Source organism: Embiotoca jacksoni, unplaced genomic scaffold, assembly GCF_022577435.1.
Source record: "Embiotoca jacksoni isolate LCO1_2020_lvr unplaced genomic scaffold, fEmbJac1.0.p SCAF_1, whole genome shotgun sequence".
Classification (NCBI taxonomy): domain Eukaryota; kingdom Metazoa; phylum Chordata; class Actinopteri; family Embiotocidae; genus Embiotoca; species Embiotoca jacksoni.
The window spans coordinates 3,449,136-3,474,073 of NW_027185229.1; the positions used below are offsets into that span (position 1 = coordinate 3,449,136).

At 39.5% G+C, this 24,938-nt stretch overlaps 2 protein-coding genes across 3 annotated transcripts; both read left to right on the plus strand.

Annotated features, from left to right (window-relative positions):
• The first annotated feature begins 371 nt into the window (after positions 1 to 371).
• Positions 372 to 18,070, plus strand: slc11a2 (solute carrier family 11 member 2). 2 transcript variants are annotated; one of them, XM_069156307.1, is made up of 17 exons: positions 372 to 527; positions 4,607 to 4,691; positions 6,309 to 6,445; positions 6,594 to 6,713; positions 7,073 to 7,192; positions 7,378 to 7,484; positions 7,597 to 7,667; positions 7,760 to 7,827; positions 7,916 to 8,071; positions 8,191 to 8,349; positions 8,442 to 8,528; positions 9,422 to 9,541; positions 9,622 to 9,771; positions 9,896 to 9,969; positions 10,672 to 10,825; positions 11,210 to 11,263; positions 15,652 to 18,070. In XM_069156307.1, the coding sequence occupies exons 2-17, from the start codon at positions 4,658 to 4,660 to the stop codon at positions 15,727 to 15,729; spliced, it is 1,689 nt and encodes a 562-aa protein (XP_069012408.1). In that variant the 5' UTR covers positions 372 to 527; positions 4,607 to 4,657; the 3' UTR covers positions 15,730 to 18,070. The 2 variants fall into 2 exon arrangements, with proteins under 2 accessions (XP_069012408.1, XP_069012409.1); XM_069156308.1 differs by lacking the exons at positions 372 to 527; positions 4,607 to 4,691 and adding an exon at positions 5,140 to 5,242.
• Positions 18,071 to 18,552: 482 nt separating this feature from the next.
• cnpy2 (canopy FGF signaling regulator 2) lies at positions 18,553 to 21,844 on the plus strand. The gene is made up of 6 exons (XM_069156316.1): positions 18,553 to 18,642; positions 18,769 to 18,875; positions 19,018 to 19,133; positions 19,932 to 20,129; positions 20,251 to 20,347; positions 20,426 to 21,844. The coding sequence occupies exons 1-6, from the start codon at positions 18,635 to 18,637 to the stop codon at positions 20,467 to 20,469; spliced, it is 570 nt and encodes a 189-aa protein (XP_069012417.1). The 5' UTR covers positions 18,553 to 18,634; the 3' UTR covers positions 20,470 to 21,844.
• The last annotated feature ends 3,094 nt before the right edge of the window (positions 21,845 to 24,938 follow it).

A 24,938-nucleotide genomic window follows, 5' to 3' on the forward strand; every position in this document is an offset into this window, starting at 1 on the left:
CATGAATAAATAAACTGGTAAGAGTCAATGCTTGGGTGTTAAAATTATATTGTGGAAAGCAAACTAAAGCTGTCAGACAATTTATATCGGGGTAAAAAGTACAGTATTTGAAATGTACTCTGAAATGTTGTGGCGTGGAAGTATAAAATAGTACAGAACGGAAATACTCAATTAAACTACAAGTATCCTCAAATATGTACTTGAGTACAATAAAAGAGTAAAAGTACTGTACTCCGTTACTTTTACCGGTTCGACCCAGGCCCAGCCGTCGTCCCGCCTGCCAGGCTGCGCTCAGGGCTTCGTCGGCCCTCCGCGCTCCACCAATCAGAACCGTGTAGGATTGTTGCGCATGCGCAGTGTTTCGTGAACCTACACTTGACATGGAAAGAGACTTTACCCGATTTTAGCCCGATAACGTGTTTCGCTAGCTTAACATTTTAAACTCATGGTGCCAGTTTAAAAACAGCCGTAAATATCAAAACGCAATCTTTTATTTTTTTTATCACCCTCCCACGAAGTGCACACAGGTAAGAGTTTTTTTAAATTTTTTTATTACTTTGGTGTGGGTAACGTTAGCAGACAGCTAATACATCATGGAAACTTGTTAGCCTGCTCGCACCGGACCAGTTCACGTGTTGTCTTGTATCGTCGGGTCAGTCGGGAGGGTTTACGAGGCTCACAGCTGCTCTCATGTGGACATCTGAGAGGTTAAACTGTCGGTAGGTTCCCAATCAGTCAACAGGACGGGAGGTCAAACGGAGTTTTCTCGTTTGACTTCTCACTCTTTAAAGTTCACTGACACTATTTCAGCTTTATATCAGTTACAGCTGATTTAAAAGCCTTTAACAGGACGTTACCCTCCGTGATCCCTGAGGTTGAGATCAGGAAAACACGTCGATTGAAGTATCAAAGCGGCATCGTGGGTTGATGACGTCATCAAGTGACGCTTTATGGAGTTGGCCCATTAATACCGATTATTACTTCCTCCACTGTCATACGGTTGCTCAAACTATTCAAGAGTGTGCGTGACTATAAGACATAACTCACCTGTTAACTTAAAACAAAACAAAAAACTTGTTGGCAAACTTTGGCGCCACAAGTTCTTCCATTACGAGTGCGTCGATGTTGCAAAAGGTCTTGGAAAAGGAAAATCAACCTAAAGGGTCAAAGCTCCAGAAACACTCGTAGAAAGTCGTTGTCAGTATTCAGAGCAACATGTTGTCCTTTACAGAGCTGCTGCTGGAGTTCAGAGCTTCCCTGACTTCACTTATAAGACAGGAGACACTGTGCTGGAGTGAATCATTTACAGCCGCAGAGACTAAATGAACATAATGTCCTCTTGTGTTCATTTCTCAGTGGAGTTTATGATGTTAATGGTGAAGTGTTTTCACTACAGGGCGCCAGGATATGGTATTTCAACATAAGCATGATGATGTGATGTCTGCATGCACAGGGAACCACTATGTCGGTGTTTTCTAATGACTTCACCCAGCCGAGTAAATGTGATCAGTTTTCACAGCAATGTTTGTAGCAAAGCTTAATATAACTTGTTAAGATGCATTGTTTGCTCAATCTTTTTTTCAGTTTCTTTACCAGAAACTAATTAGCTGAAACTAACTAACTAGAAAACCTTAATTTAAACGGGGTTTGACAGTGATGACTGAAGCTGTGAGTCAGGTGAACATGAAAAGTGTGAACTTGTGATATTCTTTATGGCCATTCAAAGCTGGCATGATAATTATGCTACTGACATGTTCTCCTCCATCATTTACATTTACAAAAGAAATGTTGGTGCTGTGGCCATGTCATTTATGCAACCAAAACACATACTGAAGTTAATTTGTGCTTTATTTCCACCCTGATTTTGGCTTATTCTGTTTGTGGTTGAACCTTTTGAAACCGCTCAAGCTGCACAATGCTAAGTTATACGACATGTAACTTTGGAACGGCATTAAAGGGTCGATGGTAAATGAGTCATGTGCATGTTCTTCATCGACCAGTTTATGTGACAGCCTGATTCTTGGCAGCTGCCTGTTCCACCGTGTTGAACCCAGTTGTGTTGGATGTGAAAGGTCTTATTTGATTTGATGGTCCTGCTGAGTTGTCATTGGAAAATAGTAAGAATGATTTGTTCTGCTAATTCTTTTCAGATTTATAATAAGAAATGGTCAGTGCAGGTCGTCGACCAGAGCTTCATACTTATTAGGAACAAATATTAGTTTTTCATGTCGGATTTAACATTTAGAAACTGTTTTCTTCTGTGGATTTACTTTTGTTGTTTTACAGTGTTGAGATTTCTTTTCTCCTCGGGGTATAAAAGTCTGAAAGGGACACGATTCGAGGCGTGTAACCTTAGAAATCATTTGTCAGTTTGGGAGTTTTCATAGATTTAGTGATAGTAGAAGCTGTTTTGTGCAGATTAGGTTTCATTATTTTTCATTGCGGCTTCAGGGGAAGTTAAATGAATGGGTGACTGTGTGATGTTAGTAGAACAACCACTTCGATAGATTTCCATCTACAAGCTGGGTAAATCCAACTTTATAACATTTGGAAAAGTCAATATGATTTTAGTAGATGATGACACGAGGATATGGTGTGCAGACGCATGTCATACAGGCACTACTTTAGTTTAGGATTTCATGTGGTTTTAATATGACTTAATAAGTCTTTACCTGAAAGCTTTGTCGGAGTCCGCCTTTTTCTTTTTATTACCACATACGTTTAGTTGTTCATGGAGGTTACACAATCCACGACTGTAATCCAGGACAACACATACCGTGATGCCAAAGTGCTTCTAAAATATGTTGAGGTGTAAAAGCAACGTGTCACACAGGATTTAGAGGGAACTTAATGAGGCAGACTTGAGAAAGCCTCTTTCATATTTGAAGGGCAAGTTTAAAAGTCAGACAACTGTTCGGTTCACGGTGGTGTGTGTGTGTGTGTGTGTGTGTGTGTGTGTGTGTGTGTGTGTGTGTGTGTGTGTGTGTGTGTGTGTGTGTGTGTGTGTGTGTGAGAGAGAGCATGCTGGGTGGTCGTTGGCTGGAGATACGGGAGAGTTGTTGGGACTTGATTGAGTTTTTGGAAACGATAACTTATGCAGAAACTGTTGCACCTGAACCATGTTTCCTCCACATGGTATTAAAACGACGGGATAATTTGCACTGGATTAGGATCACAACGGGTTTATTATTAATTGATTATCATGTATTTATTTTAGCTATAATAACTTCACACAGTAAATCCACATTGGGTTGAGGCATATATCATTTCAGACATCCTTTTCATGATCTCTGTGGTTTGTTTGGTAACTGTGCCTGCTGACTGTGACACCATGAGAGCACATGACAAATAGGTCAGCGCCTGGCCTTAAGACAATTTCACAAGGCTGCACACTTCATTAAAATTTACTTTTAAGGCTGCAAAAACATTTAGATTTTACTCCAACCTCAATTTTTACTCATTTAATTCAACAAGGATGCAAAAATATATCGGATTGATATTTAGCTGGCTGTGCAACTTGTCCCTCTGAAACCGAAATGCTTCTCTACTAATCCTACAAGGAGGAGCAGAGACGTCTTTTTGAGAGCATTGCTCATTTTTGTGTCTTTGAATGTGACCGTTTCCCTTCAGTGAATGTTGCCTTTTCCCAGGAATACGATCACAGGCAGGATTACTAAGATAACAATGCAGAGGGAGAGCAGAGGGAAAGTCAAGAAGCTCAGTTTCAGTCTTTAAAGGAAGAAAAAAAAAACACAGTGTCGAACAATGTACTGACCCACAGCAGAGAAGCTCAAATGACCTTATTCTGACAGTCTTATTAGAAAAAAACTGTCTTTTTCCAAAGAAAGTGGAAAAGGTTGATTCGTTTTCACGTTTTATTTTTGGGACATTTTAGGTTTTACAAGAAACAAGCCACATTCTGCTGGTAGCTATGATATTATTACCCACTTCTAATGGTGTTAAATTAATTATTACCTCTGACGTGCCAAAGACCGTGTCACTTTGATGTGGCACGTTGCTTCGAGCGCATGTTCATGCGGAGGAAGTGGGACTCTGCTGGAAACTGTGACCGTTGGAAAAGCTGCTCCATCGGCTGGTCTTCTTTTACCTCATGTGATCTCACGGTCATATGACCTACACTCTCTTTATCAGAGAACACACTTTTATCAAATACAGCCACAGTCCCTGTGGGCTGATGTTTTGTGTTTCATATTTTTGGTCAGAAGTGAAGGAAGTGGTAGTTTCAGTTAATGAGTGTGCGCTCGTTTCGACGAGAGGGTTGAGGCTGGTAGTGGAAGTGAAACTCCTGCGTTGGTGGTCAAATCGAGGTTTCGTACGGAAGGTTCTCATGAATATTGTGGCCCTTGACTTCTTTATGACTTGTGAATTTTTATATTTTTGCAATACAAGGAGAACGAATACTGCAGTCATGTTTCATGTTGGATTTACTTCCCTTCACTTAAAAAAAAAACCAAAAAAACAACCTTGATAATTATTCGTTTACAGGCAAAGGCGTCACTCGGGTAGCACAATAATTGGTTTCACTTTTAAATTAAAGAAAACATTTTTATTTTAACTGAGATTATGTAACTGTCTTTTTTTGCAGGGCGGCTGATATTTATCCCTCAAGTTCCCAGGGATCCCTCAGCCTGCCCTGATGAAGGCCGAGCAAGACGGAGACCTCATGGAAGGTAACTGCTTAAGATAACAGATACGTTACAGTCACAACTCACCATGTTGTCCAACATTAAACACTCTGGGCTTTAAACCAAGGCTGCAAACACAGTCTGTGTGCTCATGGTGCTGCGTAAAACATTATGCTACTTTAAATTTTATACTTCGAAAAGTCCCACACAATACGTCTTATCCACATTGTTATTTCTCTATTTCTTATCCTGGAGCTGGTTTAATAATTAATTAATAATAAATAATTAGGATTGAGTTATTCAGTTGCCATTTTGCAACTGTGAGTGCTGGTTTTGTTGTGTGTGAATAAAGGGCGGGATCTTATTGATCCCGCTCACACATGTTTGCACTGCGCGTCATCTTTCCTTCTCTCCCTTCACTGGTCATTTTTAGAAACACGATGTCAGAGTGTCGCTGAGACATCGAATGTAAAAGAAAAAAACAGATGATGAAGGCAGGGTCATATAAAAGCTGAGACACTGTTAGGTAATAGTGGACTTTAGGACCGGGAGTGAGTTGGAGATGAAGGGAGGAAGGAAAGAAACGTCCAAACTCCGTGAGTAAAACGCTGCATTTACAGGCCTTTTCTAAGGCCATGTTAAACAATAATTATATATTGAAGAAGTCATGTAGTCCTTTTCCTTTATTGTGTAACATGTTTGTGGAGTCGCTGGGTTCAAGTGAATAATGCAGAGGTAATTACAGCTTATTGCTGGCAGAGTACAAAACATATAATTTAATGTCTTAAACTAAATCACTTCTAGGTTTATGATAGTCGTTGAATTGTTTTCAGCACTGAAGTTTATGTATCTAATCTTCCAAAGTGAGTACAGTTCCTGTAATAAAGCTCCTTTCCTGAGTCCACACTGACTGTTTAATCGAAGAAAGCTGTAAAGATTCATTCATCTGTCGTGTCTCGAGTCAAACCTTAACGATTCCTGGTCTGTTTTTAAAACGTGATTTATTAAAATTCAGCTTAGCTAAATGTGAGTGGAGGAAATTTTAAGTTGCAGTCGTATAATTTTAAGACCAGAGTTGCAAAACAAAACAAAACAAAAATCCCTTAATCACATTGGCACATCTCCCGCCTTAATCATTATGGAAACGGCGTCAATCTCAACTTTGACCTAATTTGTTTTCTTTGAGCTGAAGTGGAGAGTTTGGTTTAGGATTTGCTGAAAAGCATCAAAGTGACATGAATGTTGTTGGAGAATTGTTGCTGATGTCCAAAAATCTTTTCTTATTAATCACATGAAATCAAAGAGTTTCTCGGAGCAGCGCACTCTGCATCCAGCTTCTTCCCCTTTGCTCATTAAACTTTCATGCATGTAAAGCAGGTGCCATAATTCAAAAGGTAATTTAGTTTGTGTTGCGTGGCCAACAGGACTCTGTAGCTGTGATTATTCCACATCCCTAAATCTCAGCCATTAAGCGAATGAGGTCAACATTTTAAAAACAAAGCTCTGGGTTTAAAAAAAGTAATTTTCTCTAATGGCACCCGAATCACTTTGGTTTACAACTCATGGAAAGATATACTGCAGCTCTAGCCATGGATAACTTCCTCTTTCTCCTCGGTCAACACTAACCAGAGTGCCTGTGTTGTTCCTCCTGGGTTTTGTTAGAGGACTCGCCTCAGGAGAATGGAGTCCAGACCAACCAGTACAGCTCCATCTCTCCTCCGGCCTCCCCGGTGGCCCAGGACGAACCCTTTTCCACTTACTTTGAGGAGAAGGTGCCCATTCCAGAGAGTCCCAACCAGGTACCGCCTCACAGCCACCGCTTCATGTCATCTAATCAGAAAAAAACACCAAATGGATTTTGACCTAGATGAAATTGCACAATTAAATACGTAGCATTTTAAGTTAAGTCCGAGTACTAGGAATGAAATGCTGCTGCTTTCCCCTCAGGTGTTTAGTTTCCGTAAACTCTGGGCCTTCACTGGACCGGGCTTTTTAATGAGCATTGCTTATTTGGATCCAGGGAACATCGAGTCTGACCTGCAGTCTGGAGCTAAAGCTGGCTTTAAGGTGATCAAAACAAAACCGGCTGTTTACTTTGCTGAGTTATGGACGACTGTTGTCTACTGAAGCTTTTCACTCCATATTTGAGGAAGGCCCAGATACATACTGTATCTTTTTTGCTGCTTCTCCTTAAAGTGTTTAATTCTTCTTTTTTCAAGGCATATACATGCGTGGTCGTATTTTGTACTTAGCTGTTTGTTTTTTAAATTTTTTTTTTTATTGTAATACCACTTTTGAATGTTATTTTTATTGCATCTCAACGTCCAAACGAACAAATTCACATTGGAAGTTGTCGTTTTAATTTGGCAGTCTGCTCAAATTGAACTGTCACAGGATGTAGCGCTGATTGAGTCTTTCCTCCTCAGCTCCTATGGGTGCTCCTTGGAGCCACCATCATCGGGCTGCTGCTGCAGAGGTTGGCTGCACGCCTCGGGGTCGTCACAGGGATGCACCTGGCTGAGGTCTGCAACCGCCAGTATCCCACCGTGAGTGCTCACTACTCATCTAAACTTCCTCTTTGGAGCTGTGCCTGTAAAATGACTGTAGCTGTGTCTTTTATTACGTGTTCTTAAATATTTGTGGAATAGATTTTGAGAACGTAAAGAAGGCAGGATTCAAATGTTCTGCTCTGCTTCGTTTTCTTTACATCTTCAGTTGTTTGTTTTTTCAGGTTCCTCGGTTCATCCTGTGGGTGATGGTCGAGCTGGCCATCATCGGCTCCGACATGCAGGAGGTCATCGGCTGCGCCATCGCTCTCAACCTTCTCTCTGTGGGCAGGTAACGTGTTTTCATGATTGTTAATGGAAAATGTACACATTTTTACAGATTTACAAAAATAAATTATTGACCAAAAAAACCAAAACAATCCTATTCCTTCTCTGTCCTCCAGGATCCCGCTGTGGGCAGGAGTTCTCATCACCATCACAGACACATTTGTGTTCCTGTTTTTAGACAAATATGGTATGAAGGTCTAATTTACAGACATACAACCACTGAGTATTATTGATATAGTGTTGCATCCCTGTGTTTACGCATTTTTAATATCTCTGCAGGCCTGAGGAAACTTGAAGCTTTCTTTGGCTTTCTGATCACTGTCATGGCTATTAGTTTTGGTTACGAGGTAGGCCTCCCTCCGACTTCCAATATAATTCAAGTGTTTGTGTTTCATGGGTGTTTAACATGTCTCCCTGTGTGTCTCCTGCTGTCAGTATGTGCTGGTGAAGCCAGACCAAGGCGAGCTGCTGAAGGGGATGTTTGTACCGTACTGTTCGGGCTGCGGGCCGTTGCAGCTGGAGCAGGCAGTGGGGATCGTAGGTGCCGTCATCATGCCCCACAACATCTACCTGCACTCAGCGCTGGTCAAGGTTAGAAACATATACTGTAGCGTGTATTCTCTGCATGAATGTTGTTTTTGAAAAATTTCTCGTCATATCATCCTTATTAGTAAATTATGAGATTTGATTGTTTTTCCCTGTTCCGTCAGTCTCGGGAAATTGATCGCAAAAACAAGAAGGACGTAAAAGAGGCCAATAAGTACTTCTTTATCGAGTCATCTGTTGCCCTCTTCATCTCCTTCCTCATCAACGTCTTTGTGGTCGCAGTCTTCGCTCAGGCCTTCTACAATAAAACCAATCAGGAAGTGGTGAGTATACAACATGAAGACTGCAGCAATCACTGCTGAATGTGTCATTTTAAGCTGTTGCTAATTGTTGTTGTTGTTTTTCCTGCCATCAGAATGACATGTGCAACGGAACCAGCATCCCTCACAAAGGCCTCTTCCCTCCCAACAACAGCACACTGGAGGTGGACATTTACAAAGGGGTACGTGTGGTCAGCATGACGACAACGACACATCCTGAGTGCTCAATTCTTTCTCATGAAAATGAAATCTGTGCACTTTAATAAAAGCTAACACTGTAGATTGTGCTGTTGATGTACAAATGCAAGCGAGGCACAGAGGAAGTGGAGCAAGTGCTCACAGCTGTAAAAAGGTAAAGAGAGACAGATAAAGACCGATAAAACAGAGGTTGGTGATTTAACAGATTTGGGAGGCTCATTTAGTGGCATGATGAAGCTGCAGTTGTGCTGAGAGTGACATACAAGTTGCATAATTTCCTGTAAAGAAAGAACACGGATGTTTTTCTTAAGATACGAACTGGCTAAACAGGATACCGGGAGGATAACAACATAATACGTCTTCTATTTCTGGAACTACTTTCTACTGAAGAAAGAGTCTCTGTTTCTACTGTCTGCAGTTTTACCAGTCTCAACCTCAATGGACAAAAGTCCTCCTCCTCAAAAAAAAAATTCCAATTTAACCCCCGATTTCATCATCTTTTTTTTTATGTTGTTTTTCTGAACACAAACTGCAGAAACCAATTATTGTGGCAAACATTTAGACTCTTGCAAGCTGAAAAATCACAGGCTCTGCTAACAACATAAATGATGATCTTATCAAGTCGTGTTTCTGTTTACCTGCATCTCAAAGATGAGGTCACTGATGGTGGAGCCCCTAAAGGGAATGCAGTCATTATTGATGTTATTAGTTGTATGTGTGCGTGTTGCCTGCTATGACAGTTTGTACATGCCCTCAGTTCAGAGAGGAGGTTTAATCACACAGATTAGTGGTGTAAGGGTCCTTCAAGGAGCTCACAAACAAATGTACTTGTTTTGAATAATGAGATAATGCCGTCTCTGTGGGTGGGTGTGTTCAGGGAGTGGTCCTGGGATGTTTCTTTGGCCCTGCAGCTCTCTACATCTGGGCTATCGGCATTCTGGCAGCTGGACAGAGCTCCACCATGACTGGCACTTACTCTGGGCAGTTTGTAATGGAGGTGAGAAAAACTTGCTGATAATACGTTCGAGGTACAAGTGGAGCTTCACTGTGGTTTCATACATTTTTTGAAATGTTCAGGGTTTCCTGAACCTGAGCTGGTCTCGTTTTGCGCGGGTGCTGCTGACGCGCTCCATCGCCATCACGCCGACGCTGCTGGTAGCCATCTTCCAGGATGTTCAGCATCTGACGGGGATGAATGACTTCCTCAACGTGCTTCAAAGCATGCAGGTCAGACAGAGTTATGGAGAAAGCCCTCTCCATTAAAGCCCTTTTACAAAACATACATGGTCCTGTTGTGTTGTACATAACTTTGGCCAATATTCACTGTAATTTCTCTTCTCATCATCAACAGCTTCCATTTGCTTTGATCCCAATTCTGACCTTCACCAGTCTGAAGTCCATAATGAACGACTTTGCCAACGGATTGTGAGTAAAATACATTCATGTTAAATAGTTTATATCGTCTGTATAATTTCTAAAACCTCCGTTCATCACACTTTGAGAGTACAAACTATGTATTGTACTGTTAATTTACTGGATGATCACCTCCAGCAGCGAGAGCTTCATGCCTCATACACTCATAAACAAACAACACACATGATCCAAAGAATTAGCAGCACGGTCCTCAAAACTTCAGGCTTTTCAAAATTATGGAAGTCCTTTGTTGGCCAATCGTTTGTTCTTCACCAAAAATAAAAGCAAGCGAGACAGAATCCAGACTCCAGGCTGCATTTACAGGATGTAGTTTGATGTCACTCCAGTGTTCAAAGGAGAAGGGAGAGGCATGATGGCGTCATGTCGGACAGCGAGCTGGAGAATCTGTCGTCTGATGAAACAGAGCTCGTTTGCTCGAGATTATCAGTTTACTTTATTCACATGTTGACAGATCACTCGGTTTGAAGCTGTCCGCGTGTTGTTGTTTGTTTTCAGACGGCTCAGAACGGAGTTGTGCAAACCAGGAATTTACTCAATAGTGTGACTGTAATAGGATTCTGATGCAATAACACTGTGGCTCTGGATAGTTTCTGGTAAATCTGCAGAAACGAGACGTTTTATCAGGAGACTGTTAAAAAATAATCAGTTTCCCAGCAGTCTAATAAAGTGTCTGTTTTTTGTGTTTTTTTCCAGGGTGTGGAAGATTTTGGGAGGCATCATCATCCTGGTTGTTTGTGCGATCAACATGTACTTCGTGGTTGTTTACGTGACGTCGCTGAACAGCGTGCCGCTCTACGTTTTAGTTGCTTTCCTCACCATAGCCTACCTGTGCTTCGTAGGATACCTGGTGAGTTCAGATTGCTGCAAAATTGAGATGTAATTTACAGCGGGTTTTATTTACGTAAACTTATAATTTATTTTAAACACTACCTGATAAAGAGTAATAAGTAATACTTTATGCCACAATACATTCAGCAGAGCATCTGTTAATGACCTTTTTTCGTAAAACTCTTTTGTAAAATTAGAAGCTCCCTCACATATTGTGGAGATCGCTTGAAATTGTGTTCATTATTGCAGTAATTATTGTGCAAGATCACAGTTTCCTGGAGGGACTGTATGTATTTATCTTGAATATTAATTTTCCAATAATCAGAATCTTTAATACGACATGCTGAAGTGCTCCCAGACCTCCCTGTGTCTGAACTTGCTGCTCTCTCCTCGTTGTCTGCAGGCATGGCACTGTCTGGTTGCCCTGGGAGTTTCCTGCCTGGACTTTGGCAGCAGGGTAAGCAATCCACCTGCTGTGTTCATAGAGGAGCCGTCTGAGTACGACTCCTAGAGCTGAACACGACAGTAACCACCAGCATTTCTCTTTCCTCTGGGACAGACCTGTCCACAACCAGGACTTCTTAAGATCATGTAGGATCTTGAAAGTACATTTTCTGCTAAAGACACATGTTTATTTTTTTGTAGGGCTGGATATCAACATTTGAAGCTTTGTAGGCTCCCAAACATCTTCCTACGACACCAGCACAGCACATTAGATGGCAGTATTTCATTCTTGAGCCGATTCATAAGAAAAACTAAACATCGTTTAAAAATAAATAAATAATAATAATAATAATTGTTTCAATTCTCAAAAGCAATAACCATATTCAAAGTGACGTTCTCTGACATGAGTGGGTTTCACGACATGGAAGTATTTTTATTATTTAATCTGGGTCTGGAGCTACTATTTTCCATGTTAGATTTCGATGTCGGAAAGATCAGTTCAGCTTGCGTTTTCTCTGCGACTTTATGAACAGGTGTTTTCACACGCTCTGCTTCTCATGAAAGTACGAGACCCCAAATACACCTGAAATACACCAGAAGAGCGAAAACGTTAGGAGGGTATCGATTAACGTTAAAAAATGAACAAGTAAAGCAAATGATTTTAGAGAGACATGCTATGTTAGTTTGATTATGTAAGCTTCAGTTTTGGCCACACGTGAAACATGAAATACACCTACAATCAATTACGGTTCTATTCATGATTGGTTCATCTTTAAGAATTAGAGAATAACAATAAGATCATTTTAAACAATCAGGTTTTTTTTCATTGACCACAGATAACAGATATTGTATGAAAGTAGTTGCATTTCTGTTGAATAACAGCTGACCAACCCTTTCCTAAGGTTTTTATTTTCCACATTCATTCTCGTGTTTCATTAGATATTTTTTTTTACCAGTATTAGCAGTATTATTTACTTCAGCACATCCCAGTCTGTTCTAATGTCCTTCAGCCTACAGATGTGAAGCCCGTCTTCCTGTACGATGATTTCCACTCGCTCTACCTCAGTGTCCTCCAGTCTAAACATTTCTAATAATTTAAGAATATTTCTAAGATAATATAATTGTTATTACGTCTACTAAAAAGCTTCAAATAATATCCAGCCCTGATTGTGTGAACAAACGTTTTGCCTACAGGTTGTTGTTTTTTGTTTTTTTAAGTTATGAGTCCAACATGTCTGAACAACACTTTTCAGCATCATGCATGCATGATGCATATACTTTAGTGTGTCACTGTGTTGGAGTCCTGCATGAACGTCTGGTTAATGCAGCCAAGTCTGAGAGAAAAGGATTTTAAATCTAAGCTTCGGATTGTTAGGTCACATTTTGCAAAAATTGTCTTGAATGGAGGAGCATTACTGTCCGAAAGTCACCTTGTTGTTTATTGACCTGGTGTGGAGCCGACTCATGAAGAGTTCAGATAATTAATGAAGCAAACTGCTCCGCTTTTAAAAGGATTGCAGCTTCGTTCTCAAAACTTATTTTAGTGCCTCAGTGATCAGGACGCCAGAGACTCCAGTTGAAGTGAGCTCATCAGATAAATGCAATTTAATCGTTTTTAGCAGTGTGCAGGAGTTGCTTTAATCCTTCTCAGCCGTCAGAGCTGTGGTGGAAAGTGGTTATTTGTAAAATACTTTTATTTTATTTTATTTATTTTTTTAACCAGACTTAACGTCTTTATCACACATGTTTTTGCAGAGCTTTAGGATATACGATGTTGACAGACACATGATAGCGATGTTGGAAACGTATTGTGATTATATTTGTTCTATTACAATGTGGTTGATATTTCTGACAAATTCACAGGAAGATATTTAAAACTGCTATGCAGAGAGATGTGAAAGATTTGCTTTTGTGTTTGAATAAAAATATGATAGTGAGGATTATTGTGAATGCCATGAAGAAGTCAAAACAATTACAGAGGGAGTCCAGTTTATTTCTAAAACCCATAATCACACGTCTGTGTCTGAAGGCTTTTACAGGCTGTACAGCATACGACTCCGTCCCAACTGTGACCTGCACATGTTGTCGTTCCAGAGCTTAGAATAAAATACAGTCATCAAGTATTCAAATAGAGATGCATTTATATGTAATGAAGCTCCAGAGTCCTGCACTCTGCACAGTGACCTGAACCCCTCCTAATGTTATACTGTGAAGGTTTATTTTGCCTGTGAACAGTTTAAAGTCGTCAGTTGATGGCAGGGAGAAAACGTTGGGAAGGAAAATGTTTGTTTTTCTAGCATTGCTAATTTTCCATTTGCTAGTTTTTATTTAGTTACTTTTTTTATATATATATTTTTAAAATCCTTTAGCTAAACTATGATTACATGAGCTGTTTTTATAAAAAAAAAAAAAAAAAAAAAACCTAACCAAGAAAAACCAAAACAAATCAATGCTATTTAGGAAGAAAGTTTTTTTTTTAGCATTATATTATATCATTAAGTGCCATCCTTTCCTCTTTAGCTTTCTGTTGTGTCTGTATTATCCACTCAGCTTTCACACTGTCAGTCTTTATCAGTCTCTAAATCTGACTGAATATAAAATAATCTGAACAGTAGCCTGATGTGGAAATAAACCATTTTACTTTTAACCCGGTAAGGCAGCAAAGCTATTGTGGGAAGTGGAAACAATACTTACTTCCCAAATCAGTTTTACTATTGAAGGACGTCATGTCTTTTTAAAATATCTTCAGTGTTTCAGGAAGTTGATTCCCAACACTATACTCTGACAGAGCAGAAAGCAGCAAACACAAAAACACTGAATTTTAAAGTTAAACTGTGCATACTTTACTAAACAGAGATCTACTAAAGCACCTGACTCAATATTGCCTAAGTTGGATGTACATAATGACTGTTTAATACACTGGAAATGAACTGTAGCGCAGCATTCATACAACAAACACAGTTTCAGGTCTCAGTTTCTGTCAGAAGTTGTTCTAATTTTAAATGTTCTTTTTGGTACGGTGGATCCGGTACAATTTCAGCACTCTGGTTCAGAGTTCTCATAAGTTTTCATAGAGGTGATGAAAAAAAAAATTCAGGCTCATACGGTGTGATTACGAATACCTCGATATGACAAGCGCACATTTGTGACAGAGGGAACGTCAATGTAGTAATGTCTGCACTCACTTCTGCTCTTTGGGATTGATTGAAAAAAATGTCTGTTCTTTGCTGCTGGATGAAGCACACCATGTGTCCAAAATAAATGCAAGTTATGGATACATGGACATTTTGTTGGCGTCTTCTGTCCGAATGTCTCCAGAAGGACTCGTGATCTTTGTGTTTTTAACTGCTAATTTAGTTTAAACCTTTCGAGTGGGACTCTTACATGTACATGAACACCCTCTCTAAACAAGTTTACTAAATGTGGTTTAAGCCAATAAGTGCCAGATAAATCTCTCTGGCGTTTTTACCATCTGATGTCTGGTGAGACGTTCCCACTGAATGCGTACTGAGCATTCTCACCAGAGACTTCTGGTTCAAACTTAAAAGACAATAAATAAAATAATTCAATCATGTGGCTAACATAGACTTTCCAAATGTTATCAGACTGATTGTATTTCATAAGATAGTGAAATGAGTCATTTCACAGGGGTTTTGATTCCTTTTATTACCACAATTGATCAGTTTTACAGCCACAACGAGAAGCTACAGCAGAATCAGAGACAAAAATTCTGCACTGAAGGTTTATATATAGAACAAAAATCTAAATTAAGAGAAAACCTAAAATTTGAAAGTTGCAAAATGGAAAAATTATATGGAAAAAGGATTGTTAAAACATTGTTTAAACACAAATTATTCCAGTTTTTGTTGACAACATGTAACATAAAGTCACATTAACTTCCCTCGTAGTACATTAGACAATAGAAAGGCTTTTTTTCAGGACTTTCCAGGATTAAATGAGGAAAGTTGAGTTTGGAAAATAACACTTTGACCCAAGGTGAGCACCGTTAATTAATCTGTAATTATAAAATAATCAAATGAAAACAGGGTGTTGATCTTGATGTTTTGAAGTAAATATTTAATTTTGCTTATCATCTTGCTATCTGCCAATTCCTGAGATTTTCTCTTAATATTCCAATAACGAAATATGTAATGTGACAGAAAATGAGCTGCAGTAACACAGACGCCGTCACAATGAGCTCAATCTGTGTACTTAGCAAGTCGTTGTGTGTGTGTGTGTGTGTAGTTTAGACCTTGAATTTTCTGCGAACACACAAATGGTTGTTTTTAAAATTGAAGTTGTCCTCTTGGCTGGTGAAATCATGCTCAACTGTTTATGTGATGAGTTTAACCGGCTGTGGACGTTTCTCACTAATAATGAAATGTCTTCTCTCTCTTTCAGTTGCACATAGGACCGTCACGTCACACGGACATGTACTTACTGAACGATATGGACACTGATGACCTGGTTGAGAGATAGAAGGACACAGTGAGGGGACAGTAGACACCCCCCCCCCCCCGGTCAGCTGACCTGACTGAAGCGTGGGACCACTGAAGCTCGGCCAGTACGTGTTCGTCGTCACCTCTCGGTGCCTAACGTGTTTTAAAGTGTCCTTATAGCACACAAGTAGATGATGTTTGTATCACTGATAGATGTTTTCAAATGTCTCAGCAGCCTTGGATAGAAACATGCTGCAGAGGAATGATATTTAAAAGCTGGATAAATATCTGGGCTCTGAAAAGGAGACATGTCTGAACTGTGACTGTGACACAGTAAAAACTATATGATCTAAGAAAAGATAGTTGTAGTTTCCAGTCACAAACTGCAAAAACATAAACTGACAATACCAAAAAAAAAAATTGTTCCAGAGTTGTAAATTCAAACATTGGTGCACTAATTTGTACCTCTTTTATAGCCACTAGGTGAAAGGGCGCCTAGTTTTTATTATTCATGTATTTTGCCATTTTAAACTTTTTTTAAAAAAAAAGAAAGAAAAGAAATAATATTAGTAGATGGTAAAAAAACAAATCAGATGTGAACACTTTGATTAATTTAAACACCAACGCTGCTACATTATGTTTCCATTATTCTATTTAAAACTAAAATAAAGATGTTCATTTTGATATTAACGTCAGCCTACTAAATTATCATAATTTATATATTGATTTGTACTTAACCCTTTTTAAAGAATGGCAGTTTTATGTCACTCTCTTTAAAAAAAAAAAAACACGAGTTCTACATTTGCTTTTGGAGATGTACACCTTTGTGTGGAAATCAAAACTAATTACATTCATTTAGCTAACGCCAGGGATTCAGGGAGTCCAAAAAATACTTAGTTTGAGCTATATGATAATTTATGTGCACATTTTTCAGTTTATGTTTACATTTCCATTTTATTGAATTCAGTAGAAAATGGATCTATGCTGAAGCTGATGCTCTCACTGAATATATATATATTACAATATAACAATTTAGTATGTTCTATTTTTATTTATGTCCTTTTTCCTTTTTATTTTCCTTTTCAGTTAACTTTAGATCAGTTTGTTTAAAGATTTGTTTATTTATGTGTAGTTTATAGTTTTTTTTTTATAAATGCTATATCTATGTAGTTTATTATTTTGTTTAGCTTTGGCCTTTTGGGGAGATAGGCATATAGCCTTTATTTTTGGATTAAGCCAAATGTGAGCAGAAGTGCATTTTGTTACAGAGAAATACGACATTTAAATTCTGAAATGGATGGAGAGAAAAACAGTGGCAGCTGAGGTGAACTGGTGAGGTGAGATGCATCGTGGGTAACAGCATGAAACGTGTCCTGGAAAATATATTTTTGTTACTGGAATCTGGTGCCGAGAGAGTTTGTAATTGTACAAAAACTTGAACAAGTTTGACTGTTTAAAATGTCAAGGATGAGTGTTAACATTACAACCGAGGGCTAAATATGAGAAAATGTATCTTATTGTGGCACTTTGATACTTGTTTATATTCTGGTGCCTTACAAAAACAGTTTTCTCCAGAAGATACAGTACAGAGAAGACGTGACAAAAAGACAGGACATTGTAATAAATAATAACATCAAACAACTACAAAAACCCCTCATGAAATGCTTGAGAGGTTTGACTGTGCGCCGCTGGTTTGGACTGTTTCGTAAACCAAACCTTTCCCTTGACCAAATATCAAACCTCACTCGTACTGTGTTATAATTCATGTGCAGACGACCACGGTGCCTCCTGTGTTCACCAATGTGCCTCATTCATAGGATCTCTAGCAAACTATACTCTGTTTAATGTATGAACCAGCACTTACAAAAGAAATGGGCCAAGGGGTAACTAAAAGCATAAAAATTGACACTTTAAGCTTTTTGATTACTTTATTATTAGAATTATTATTACTTTGGAGGACCATTGATGGGATCATATAAGAAAATGGATTCAAAGCAGGTAGCTGATTTTGGGTGCAGGTCTCTTATGCAAAATTCACTTGACATATCTCCATATTTATGTAGTTAAACTATAAGTTAGAACCATGGAAATGGCTGCACATGTACCATATTTGTATTAATTGCTGCATTATGTGTCAAATCTTATTGTAAAGAACATTATCATGATTTTGGGAAACCTGGTTTCATGTCCGGACAGAAAACTTTTGCTGTACTGTATTGTAAGTTATTTCTAAATTATTGAAATCTTTCAGTATGATACGGTATTCAGACCTTAAGGAAGGCTGGTTTTCTGCTTCTTCGTCCTCAGGTCTACTGTTCTGAATGATCTGCCATTGGTGTTTTATATTTGAATATTGTTGTTGTTAAATAAAAACCTAAAAAATGCTTAAAATCGGCATTTTTATTTAGTCTTCTTTTAGTGAATAAGAAATTAAATTCATGCCTGGAGTATTTTTCATAAATATATTTGAGAAAAACTATTTCTCATCCCTCTCTATCCCTCCTCATTTAATATATGCGTGACCTTTTTCCTGTATTATTGGTCAGCTGGTGTCACCGAGTGTTACCATGGAGACGTGTGCTAGCGCTAAGTTACCCTGGGGTTAGCGAGGCTAACTTTTAGGCTAAAGTCTGTGTAAAGAAGACACACAAATGCGTTTAAAATTGTTTTTTTTTATTACCACGCAAACAAATTTAAATGAAAAAAAAAAAAAAATACGTCAACGTCCCTGTTGCGTTGGACTATTTTGAGCAACGCTTCCGTCCTCTGGTTGCCTCGTTAACTGCGGAGCCGCGTGACCCCTCCCGGCCACGCGGGGGCGCTGTTCGACCTGCCTCGCGCTCAACATCCCGTCCGGCGCGTCCGTTGCTACGTCACCACATTTCACCGAGTGTGATGAAACAGCGTGAAAAAGCGGTGACGGTGGTCCACGAAACACTGCTGCTATGTTCAGGTAAGATGAATGAAAAGTTATTTGAACTGCGGTTTTTGTCTCGGTTACCGGATGGAGAGATTATTGACGCTAACGGAGGCCGAGAGGGGACCTGCTCACTTATTCCCGAGCCTGTGTTTTGTCCAGACGCAAAATGAGGGAAGGTGCTCTCCTGCTCGCATCGTGGGGGGTTGTGTGTTTCCTCCTGAGCTGCAGCCAAGCGGCCAGACAGGGACAGGACATCCGATGCGGAGGTAAGAGACAGCGTTGTCCTCTTCACAGTGTGCACGGCAAACACAGCGCAGTCCTAACGTGTGTGTGTGTGTGTGTGTGTGTGTGTGTGTGTGTGTGTGTGTCCGTGTCCCCGTGTCCGTGTGTCCTCCGCTGCCCTCCCAGCCTGCAGGGCTCTGGTGGATGAGATGGAGTGGGCCATCTCCCAGGTGGACCCAAAGAAAATGATCCAGACCGGATCGTTCAGGATCAATCCGGACGGCAGCCAGTCCATCAGAGAGGTGGGAGTCAGCCACGTCGTCCCGGGGTCCAGCGCCCTCTGCAGGCTGCAGGCTGCATCACGGCAGCTCTGACTGCTTCAAATCAGGATGTAAACATGTGTGCTGGACTGATTTAGTTCAACGAGGCATGAAGGGAATTTAATCAGATGGTTGTAAAACGTGACAGCAGTGAGGGATCATTTAAACTGAGGATGATTTTCAGTGTTGGTGTTTAGTTTCAGTGGAGAGAAACAAAAACCTGCAGCGAGGCATCGTTTAATGTTTATACTCCATGTCTCTAGAGGGCCGAAGAAAGCATCGTAGTGTTTGAAGGGTTTTTCTTTCCCTGAATTTTCTTTATTCTGTTTATTCAATTATCTATTTATACATATTACCTGATTTTACTTCTTGGTCTATCTGATTTAGTTTTTTTATTTCATTTTAATTGGATTTTCTTTATATATGTAGTTGTTTACTCTATTTAGATATTTAATTTCACATTTATGTAAATTCTTTTGAGTTATTTGATCATTTATTTTGACATATTTGATGGTTTTATTACTTAGCATGACCGTATACTTTATTTGAGTGTTTTGGTTAAGTTTGAATTCTACCTCTGGTGTTTCCTCATGAGCTTTCCCTGAGTTCCTCTGCCCCGGTTCTTACTGATTCTGTTCTTTATGATGTAATTATTTATTATATATTTTGTTTTGTATTGTAGAGCACTTTGTAATACAGGACATATGTATGAAAAGTGCCATACAAATAAAGCCTCATTGATTGATTGATCTTCTTTAATTTGGCCTGTGGTGCCACCAGGTTCCTCTGGCGCGCTCGGAGGGAAACCTCCTGGACCTGATGGAGAGTGTGTGTGAGCGGATGGAGGACTACGGCGAGCACACGGACGCCTCCACAAACAGGAAGTCTTACATCAGGATCAAGTCTCGGAGCGGCGAGGCCATGGACCTCTCGGAGGCCACGCTGGATTCACGAGTGACAGCCAGCTTGAAGTTTGCAGTGAGTACGGTGGTTTTGTGTGCAGCCGTCCTGCGCAATTCAGAGTAACAAACTTTTAGTGTCACTGGTGAGGCCGATGAACTGTCACTCATACTGAGAACTGTTTGTCTTATTTCTCCAGTGTGAAACAATAGTTGAACAGCATGAAGATGAAGTCATTGAATTCTTCGCTCATGAAACGGATAATGTCAAAGACAAACTCTGCAGCAAACGGACAGGTAGGTTTTTATCTTGAACATTTCTGTTGTCCTGCTGCAGCGACTCCACGTCGTTCACCGTCTCCTTGTCCTCTGCAGACCTCTGCGACCACGCTCTAGAAATGCCCCGCGATGAACTTTGATATCGCGTCGCCTCAGCCGGACCCGGAGACCGGACCTGTTTGTGTCCGGAGAGTGGTAAAAGATACACACAAGTCCTTATGGAAATCCGCCTTGTAATGAGAAGTCTTCTTTCCTCTGAGCATGGACGATGTAAGGACCACTTTGCCAATTTATTTTAGCCTGATCTCGTGTCATCATTTGTACACTTGTTTATATTTTATAAGTTATTACACTTGTCAATACTAAGTCAGACCACCCCGTAAAGGATTCACTGTCAGGTCAGGTTGAAGTTGGTCAAGTGGTCCTTAAATCATTCACAATTAAACTCTTAAAGCTCAACAGCTTCTATTGAGCTTTCCAAAATCACAGGAATAACTGATGTTCCCTTTTTTTATTCTTTTAAATAAATCTAAAAAGTGAAAAGCCGCAATTTATAAGTGTTTCATGTCAAATCATATATATATATATATATATATATATATATGTATATATATATATGTGTGTGTATAGGAACTAGTTTCTCTGTCTTTGTTGACAAACAAATGTGTTTTTTTTAGGTAGTTAAACACGATTCAATCCTCCATCATCAGTGGAGTCCTCTCAGCGCTGCATCCTGTTACTGACAAATTACAACATACAAACTGTTGGTCACTTTGTTTGATCAATAATGGAAACGTCTTCATTTGTTTTGGAATTCATCATGGAACTAAAATTCATATCCGAGTCCAAAAAGAGTCCGATGTAAAGTTACAACCATCGCTGCTGACGTGGGCTGATGGAGCCTTTTAATTTACTTTTAAGTTTCTGAATACTCAAAATTCACTCGGTGCTTCATTGGGAACTTTGAATTGAAACTTGGTAGCTAAAGTGACTTTAAAACACTCCCAGGTATTTCATTTTTGTTTCAGTGTTTGACACATGAAAACTGCCGGAATCTGCTCTGAAAAACAAAAAAGCTGCGACCTGCTGCTCTCCTGATTTAAAACAGAAATAAGTATTCCTGAAAGTGTTAAATAGTTTGGTCAGTTTTACCTTCATGCGCAGGCAGAATCCTTAATCGCACTAATATTCCTGCAGGTGAAACTTTCACTTGATTCTGAGCATCCAGAGTAAAGTTTAGTCGTACATGTGAGAAAAGTGAGCTCTGCTGTTCCACTCACAGTCGACATGAAGTGTTGCTGCCGATGTAGAAAAAAGCCAGGAAGTATTTTTGGGGTCATTTATGTGAAAATGTGACTGTTGTGAACGTCCTCCTGAGATTTTATATATATATATATATATATATATGTGTATATATATATATATATATATACATATACATATATATATACATTTTGTAAGATTTCTGAATCTGTTTTGTCTTCGATCAGTGGAAATATATTTGTACAACATTGACACGACGTAAGGCTGTAATTTTGAAACGGAAAAGTTATCAAACTTTAGTCATTAATCACTTAAATCATGATATTTTATACCTAAATATTTTGATGTTTGCACATAAATATCTAACAAGGTGACAGATAATCAGAACCAGCAATTGACTTTTGATATTTTACTGTGGAATTAGTTTTAATAGTGTTGCCTGTTGTTGTCAGTAAATTAATTATTGTAAAAAAGCACTCATCAAGCAATAAAAATCTTGAAAGGCAGGTAATTAATTATTAGCATTTTTTTTTACATGTAAATACACATATTTCCACCAATTAATTTCTTGTGTTAATAGATGTTTGATGAGATGAGAGAAGCTCTTTTTTTTATTGGGACATATTTAGAGTAATTTTTTTTTTTTTACAGGAAGACCATTAGAGAAATAGAATATTTAACAAAAAAATATTATCACAAAGAAAATATTCAGCTTATTCATGGCCTTATATTAATATAATATTAGGTGACCACTACGTCCATTTAATAGCTGTTCCAGAGCTCTCACTTTCATGACATATCTTCATCTGCAGGTGAGTTTCTCCAGTTGTCGTGAACGATCCAATTTTTTTACATTTCTATTTTTTTTTTTTAAACACTTGTAGAAATAAAAAATTCATGACCTTGAAAACAGCAGATGAAAAAACTGTCACTGAGAAAGGATGACTTTAAAAAGACACTATGAAATATTTTTGTGAAAGCACTCCCGATTTTATTTATTGACATACTATACACACCAATGGCTTATTTTTTTTGCCAGAAATATCATCACACCAAATAACACATTCTACAGTTTAATCTACTTCCATTATCTCACAGCTAAATAAAATCTTCTATATACATAGCAATCAGCACCAATTAAACCAAACCTGCTTTACAAGAATAGTTTTGTAAAATAAATAGAGCTGTTTGAGATATTTTGTCAGATGTCAAAATTCCTACATTTCTATAAGAACAGTGATTACGTCACGTGTATTTGTTTTCACTACTCGGCCATTAAAAATAAAAACTCTAAAATTACACTGAAATTAGCCTCTGTGAAAATATCCACTACAAAATGCCATCGACTTTCATTTATGATCAGGGACAATAGCCAGTCAGCTGTTGTTAGATGTTTAATATATTGTACCAACCTTCAACCACATCTGAGACCTCAGACGGTGTCAGTTTCCATCTTCCTCCTCCTCCTCCTCCTCTTCTTCGTTTCCCTCAGTTGCACTTTCATCTTTTACCTCAGCAGAGCAGTAGAGGTCTCCCTCGGCTCTGATAACCTCCTCATTCACGTCATCCGTCACGTCATCGAGTGTCGTTTCCTCCTCCTCGTCTTCATCCGCTACGATAACAGTGTCTCCGGAGTTGTGGCTGCTGACGCTGCTGCAGGACAGCGTGTCTTCATCGGCGTGTCCACTTGACTCCTCGTGATGCTGCTGCTGCATTTGTCCCGTCTCAACACTGTCCTTTGAAACGTCCTCCTGCTCCGCGTCAACAAAGACCATCCCGTCAGAGTTCACGTCCTCTCCCACATCGAGGCACCCCGAGTCCTCGCCTCCGTTCTCTGGATCCCACAGCTCGCCCACCTCCTCCTCTTCGTTCTCGGAGTCCGGCGCCGTGTGTTTCCTGATGCGGTTCACCACGTCCCACAAGGACTCCGGATACCGCGGCTCTGCTTTGAGCGCAGCAGATGGTGGGAAGTCCGGCGAAACACTCTCCTCTCGAGGTGGAGGAGTAGAGCTGGGAGGAAGCAGCGGCGGTGAATCAGAGGGAGAGGAAGATGAGAAGCGAAGGGGTTCTTCACAGGGGTCAAGAAAAAGAGGAGGAGGGACAGCTCGTGGGATGTCAGGATTTAGAGGTGAAGGACGTGTGTCCAAAAGAGGAGCTGTGTCTGACTCATGTGGAGGAGAAAGAAGCTCGAGGGGTGACTGAGACGCCTCACAGGCTGAAGCTGAGGGAGGAGGGGAATCAGAGGCTTCAGCGTCCGGCAAAATATCAGTCTTTATTTGAGTTTGAGAGTCTGTAGCGTTGTTGTTGTTTATTATTTCTTCCCACAGACCTGCAGGAAGCTCATCTGGGGGGTTTTGTGATTGGTCTTCAGTCATGTAACTTTCTTTTGTGCAAAAAGCATGCTGCTCTTGGTCATAATCAAAGTCTTGATGGAAAAGTTTGTCTACAGATGTGTGTATTGAAGGTTCGGTAGGATCCTCACTGACTTCTGTTGGTTGTAGCTCTTCGGTCACATCATCCTCTGATCGGACAACTTCCAGTTGTTGCTGCACAATGTCGACGTCTTTGGCGTTTTCTTTAGATGTTTCAGGTGTTTGCTCCAAAAGCCTCGCAGGTTGCTCGTCAGCCTCTTCTATTTGTTGCTTTTCAGCTTCTTCTGTTTGTTGCTTTTCAGCTTCTTCTGTTTGTTGCTTTTCAGCTTCTTCTGTTTGTTGCTTTTCAGCTTCTATTTGTTGCTTTTCAGCTTCTTCTATTTGTTGCTTTTCAGCTTCTTCTGTTTGTTGCTTTTCAGCTTCTTCTGTTTGTTGCTTTTCAGCTTCTTCTGTTTGTTGCTTTTCAGCTTCTTCTGTTTGTTGCTTTTCAGCTTCTTCTGTTTGTTGCTTTTCAGCTTCTTCTGTTTGTTGCTTTTCAGCTTCTTCTGTTTGTTGCTTTTCAGCTTCTTCTGTTTGTTGCTTTTCAGCTTCTATTTGTTGCTTTTCAGTTTCTTCTGTTTGTTGCTTTTCAGCTTCTTCTGTTTGTTGCTTTTCAGCTTCTTCTGTTTGTTGCTTTTCAGCTTCTTCTGTTTGTTGCTTTTCAGCTTCTTCTGTTTGTTGCTTTTCAGCTTCTTCTGTTTGTTGCTTTTCAGCTTCTTCTGTTTGTTGCTTTTCAGCTTCTTCTGTTTGTTGCTTTTCAGCTTCTTCTGTTTGTTGCTTTTCAGCTTCTTCTGTTTGTTGCTTTTCAGCTTCTATTTGTTGCTTTTCAGCTTCTTCTGTTTGTTGCTTTTCAGCTTCTTCTGTTTGTTGCTTTTCAGCTTCTTCTGTTTGTTGCTTTTCAGCTTCTTCTGTTTGTTGCTTTTCAGCAACACAAG

Bases quoted from the DNA above. Each gene is read 5' to 3' on its own strand.
- slc11a2 (XM_069156307.1), top strand. From the start codon at position 4,658: ATGAAGGCCGAGCAAGACGGAGACCTCATGGAAG. The intron at 8,072-8,190 runs GTTAGAAACATA...CTGTTCCGTCAG, and splicing joins TGCACTCAGCGCTGGTCAAG to TCTCGGGAAATTGATCGCAA. The intron at 9,542-9,621 runs GTGAGAAAAACT...TGAAATGTTCAG, and splicing joins CTGGGCAGTTTGTAATGGAG to GGTTTCCTGAACCTGAGCTG.
- cnpy2 (XM_069156316.1), top strand. The intron at 18,876-19,017 runs GTAAGAGACAGC...CTGCCCTCCCAG, and splicing joins ACAGGACATCCGATGCGGAG to CCTGCAGGGCTCTGGTGGAT. The intron at 20,130-20,250 runs GTGAGTACGGTG...TTATTTCTCCAG, and splicing joins CAGCCAGCTTGAAGTTTGCA to TGTGAAACAATAGTTGAACA.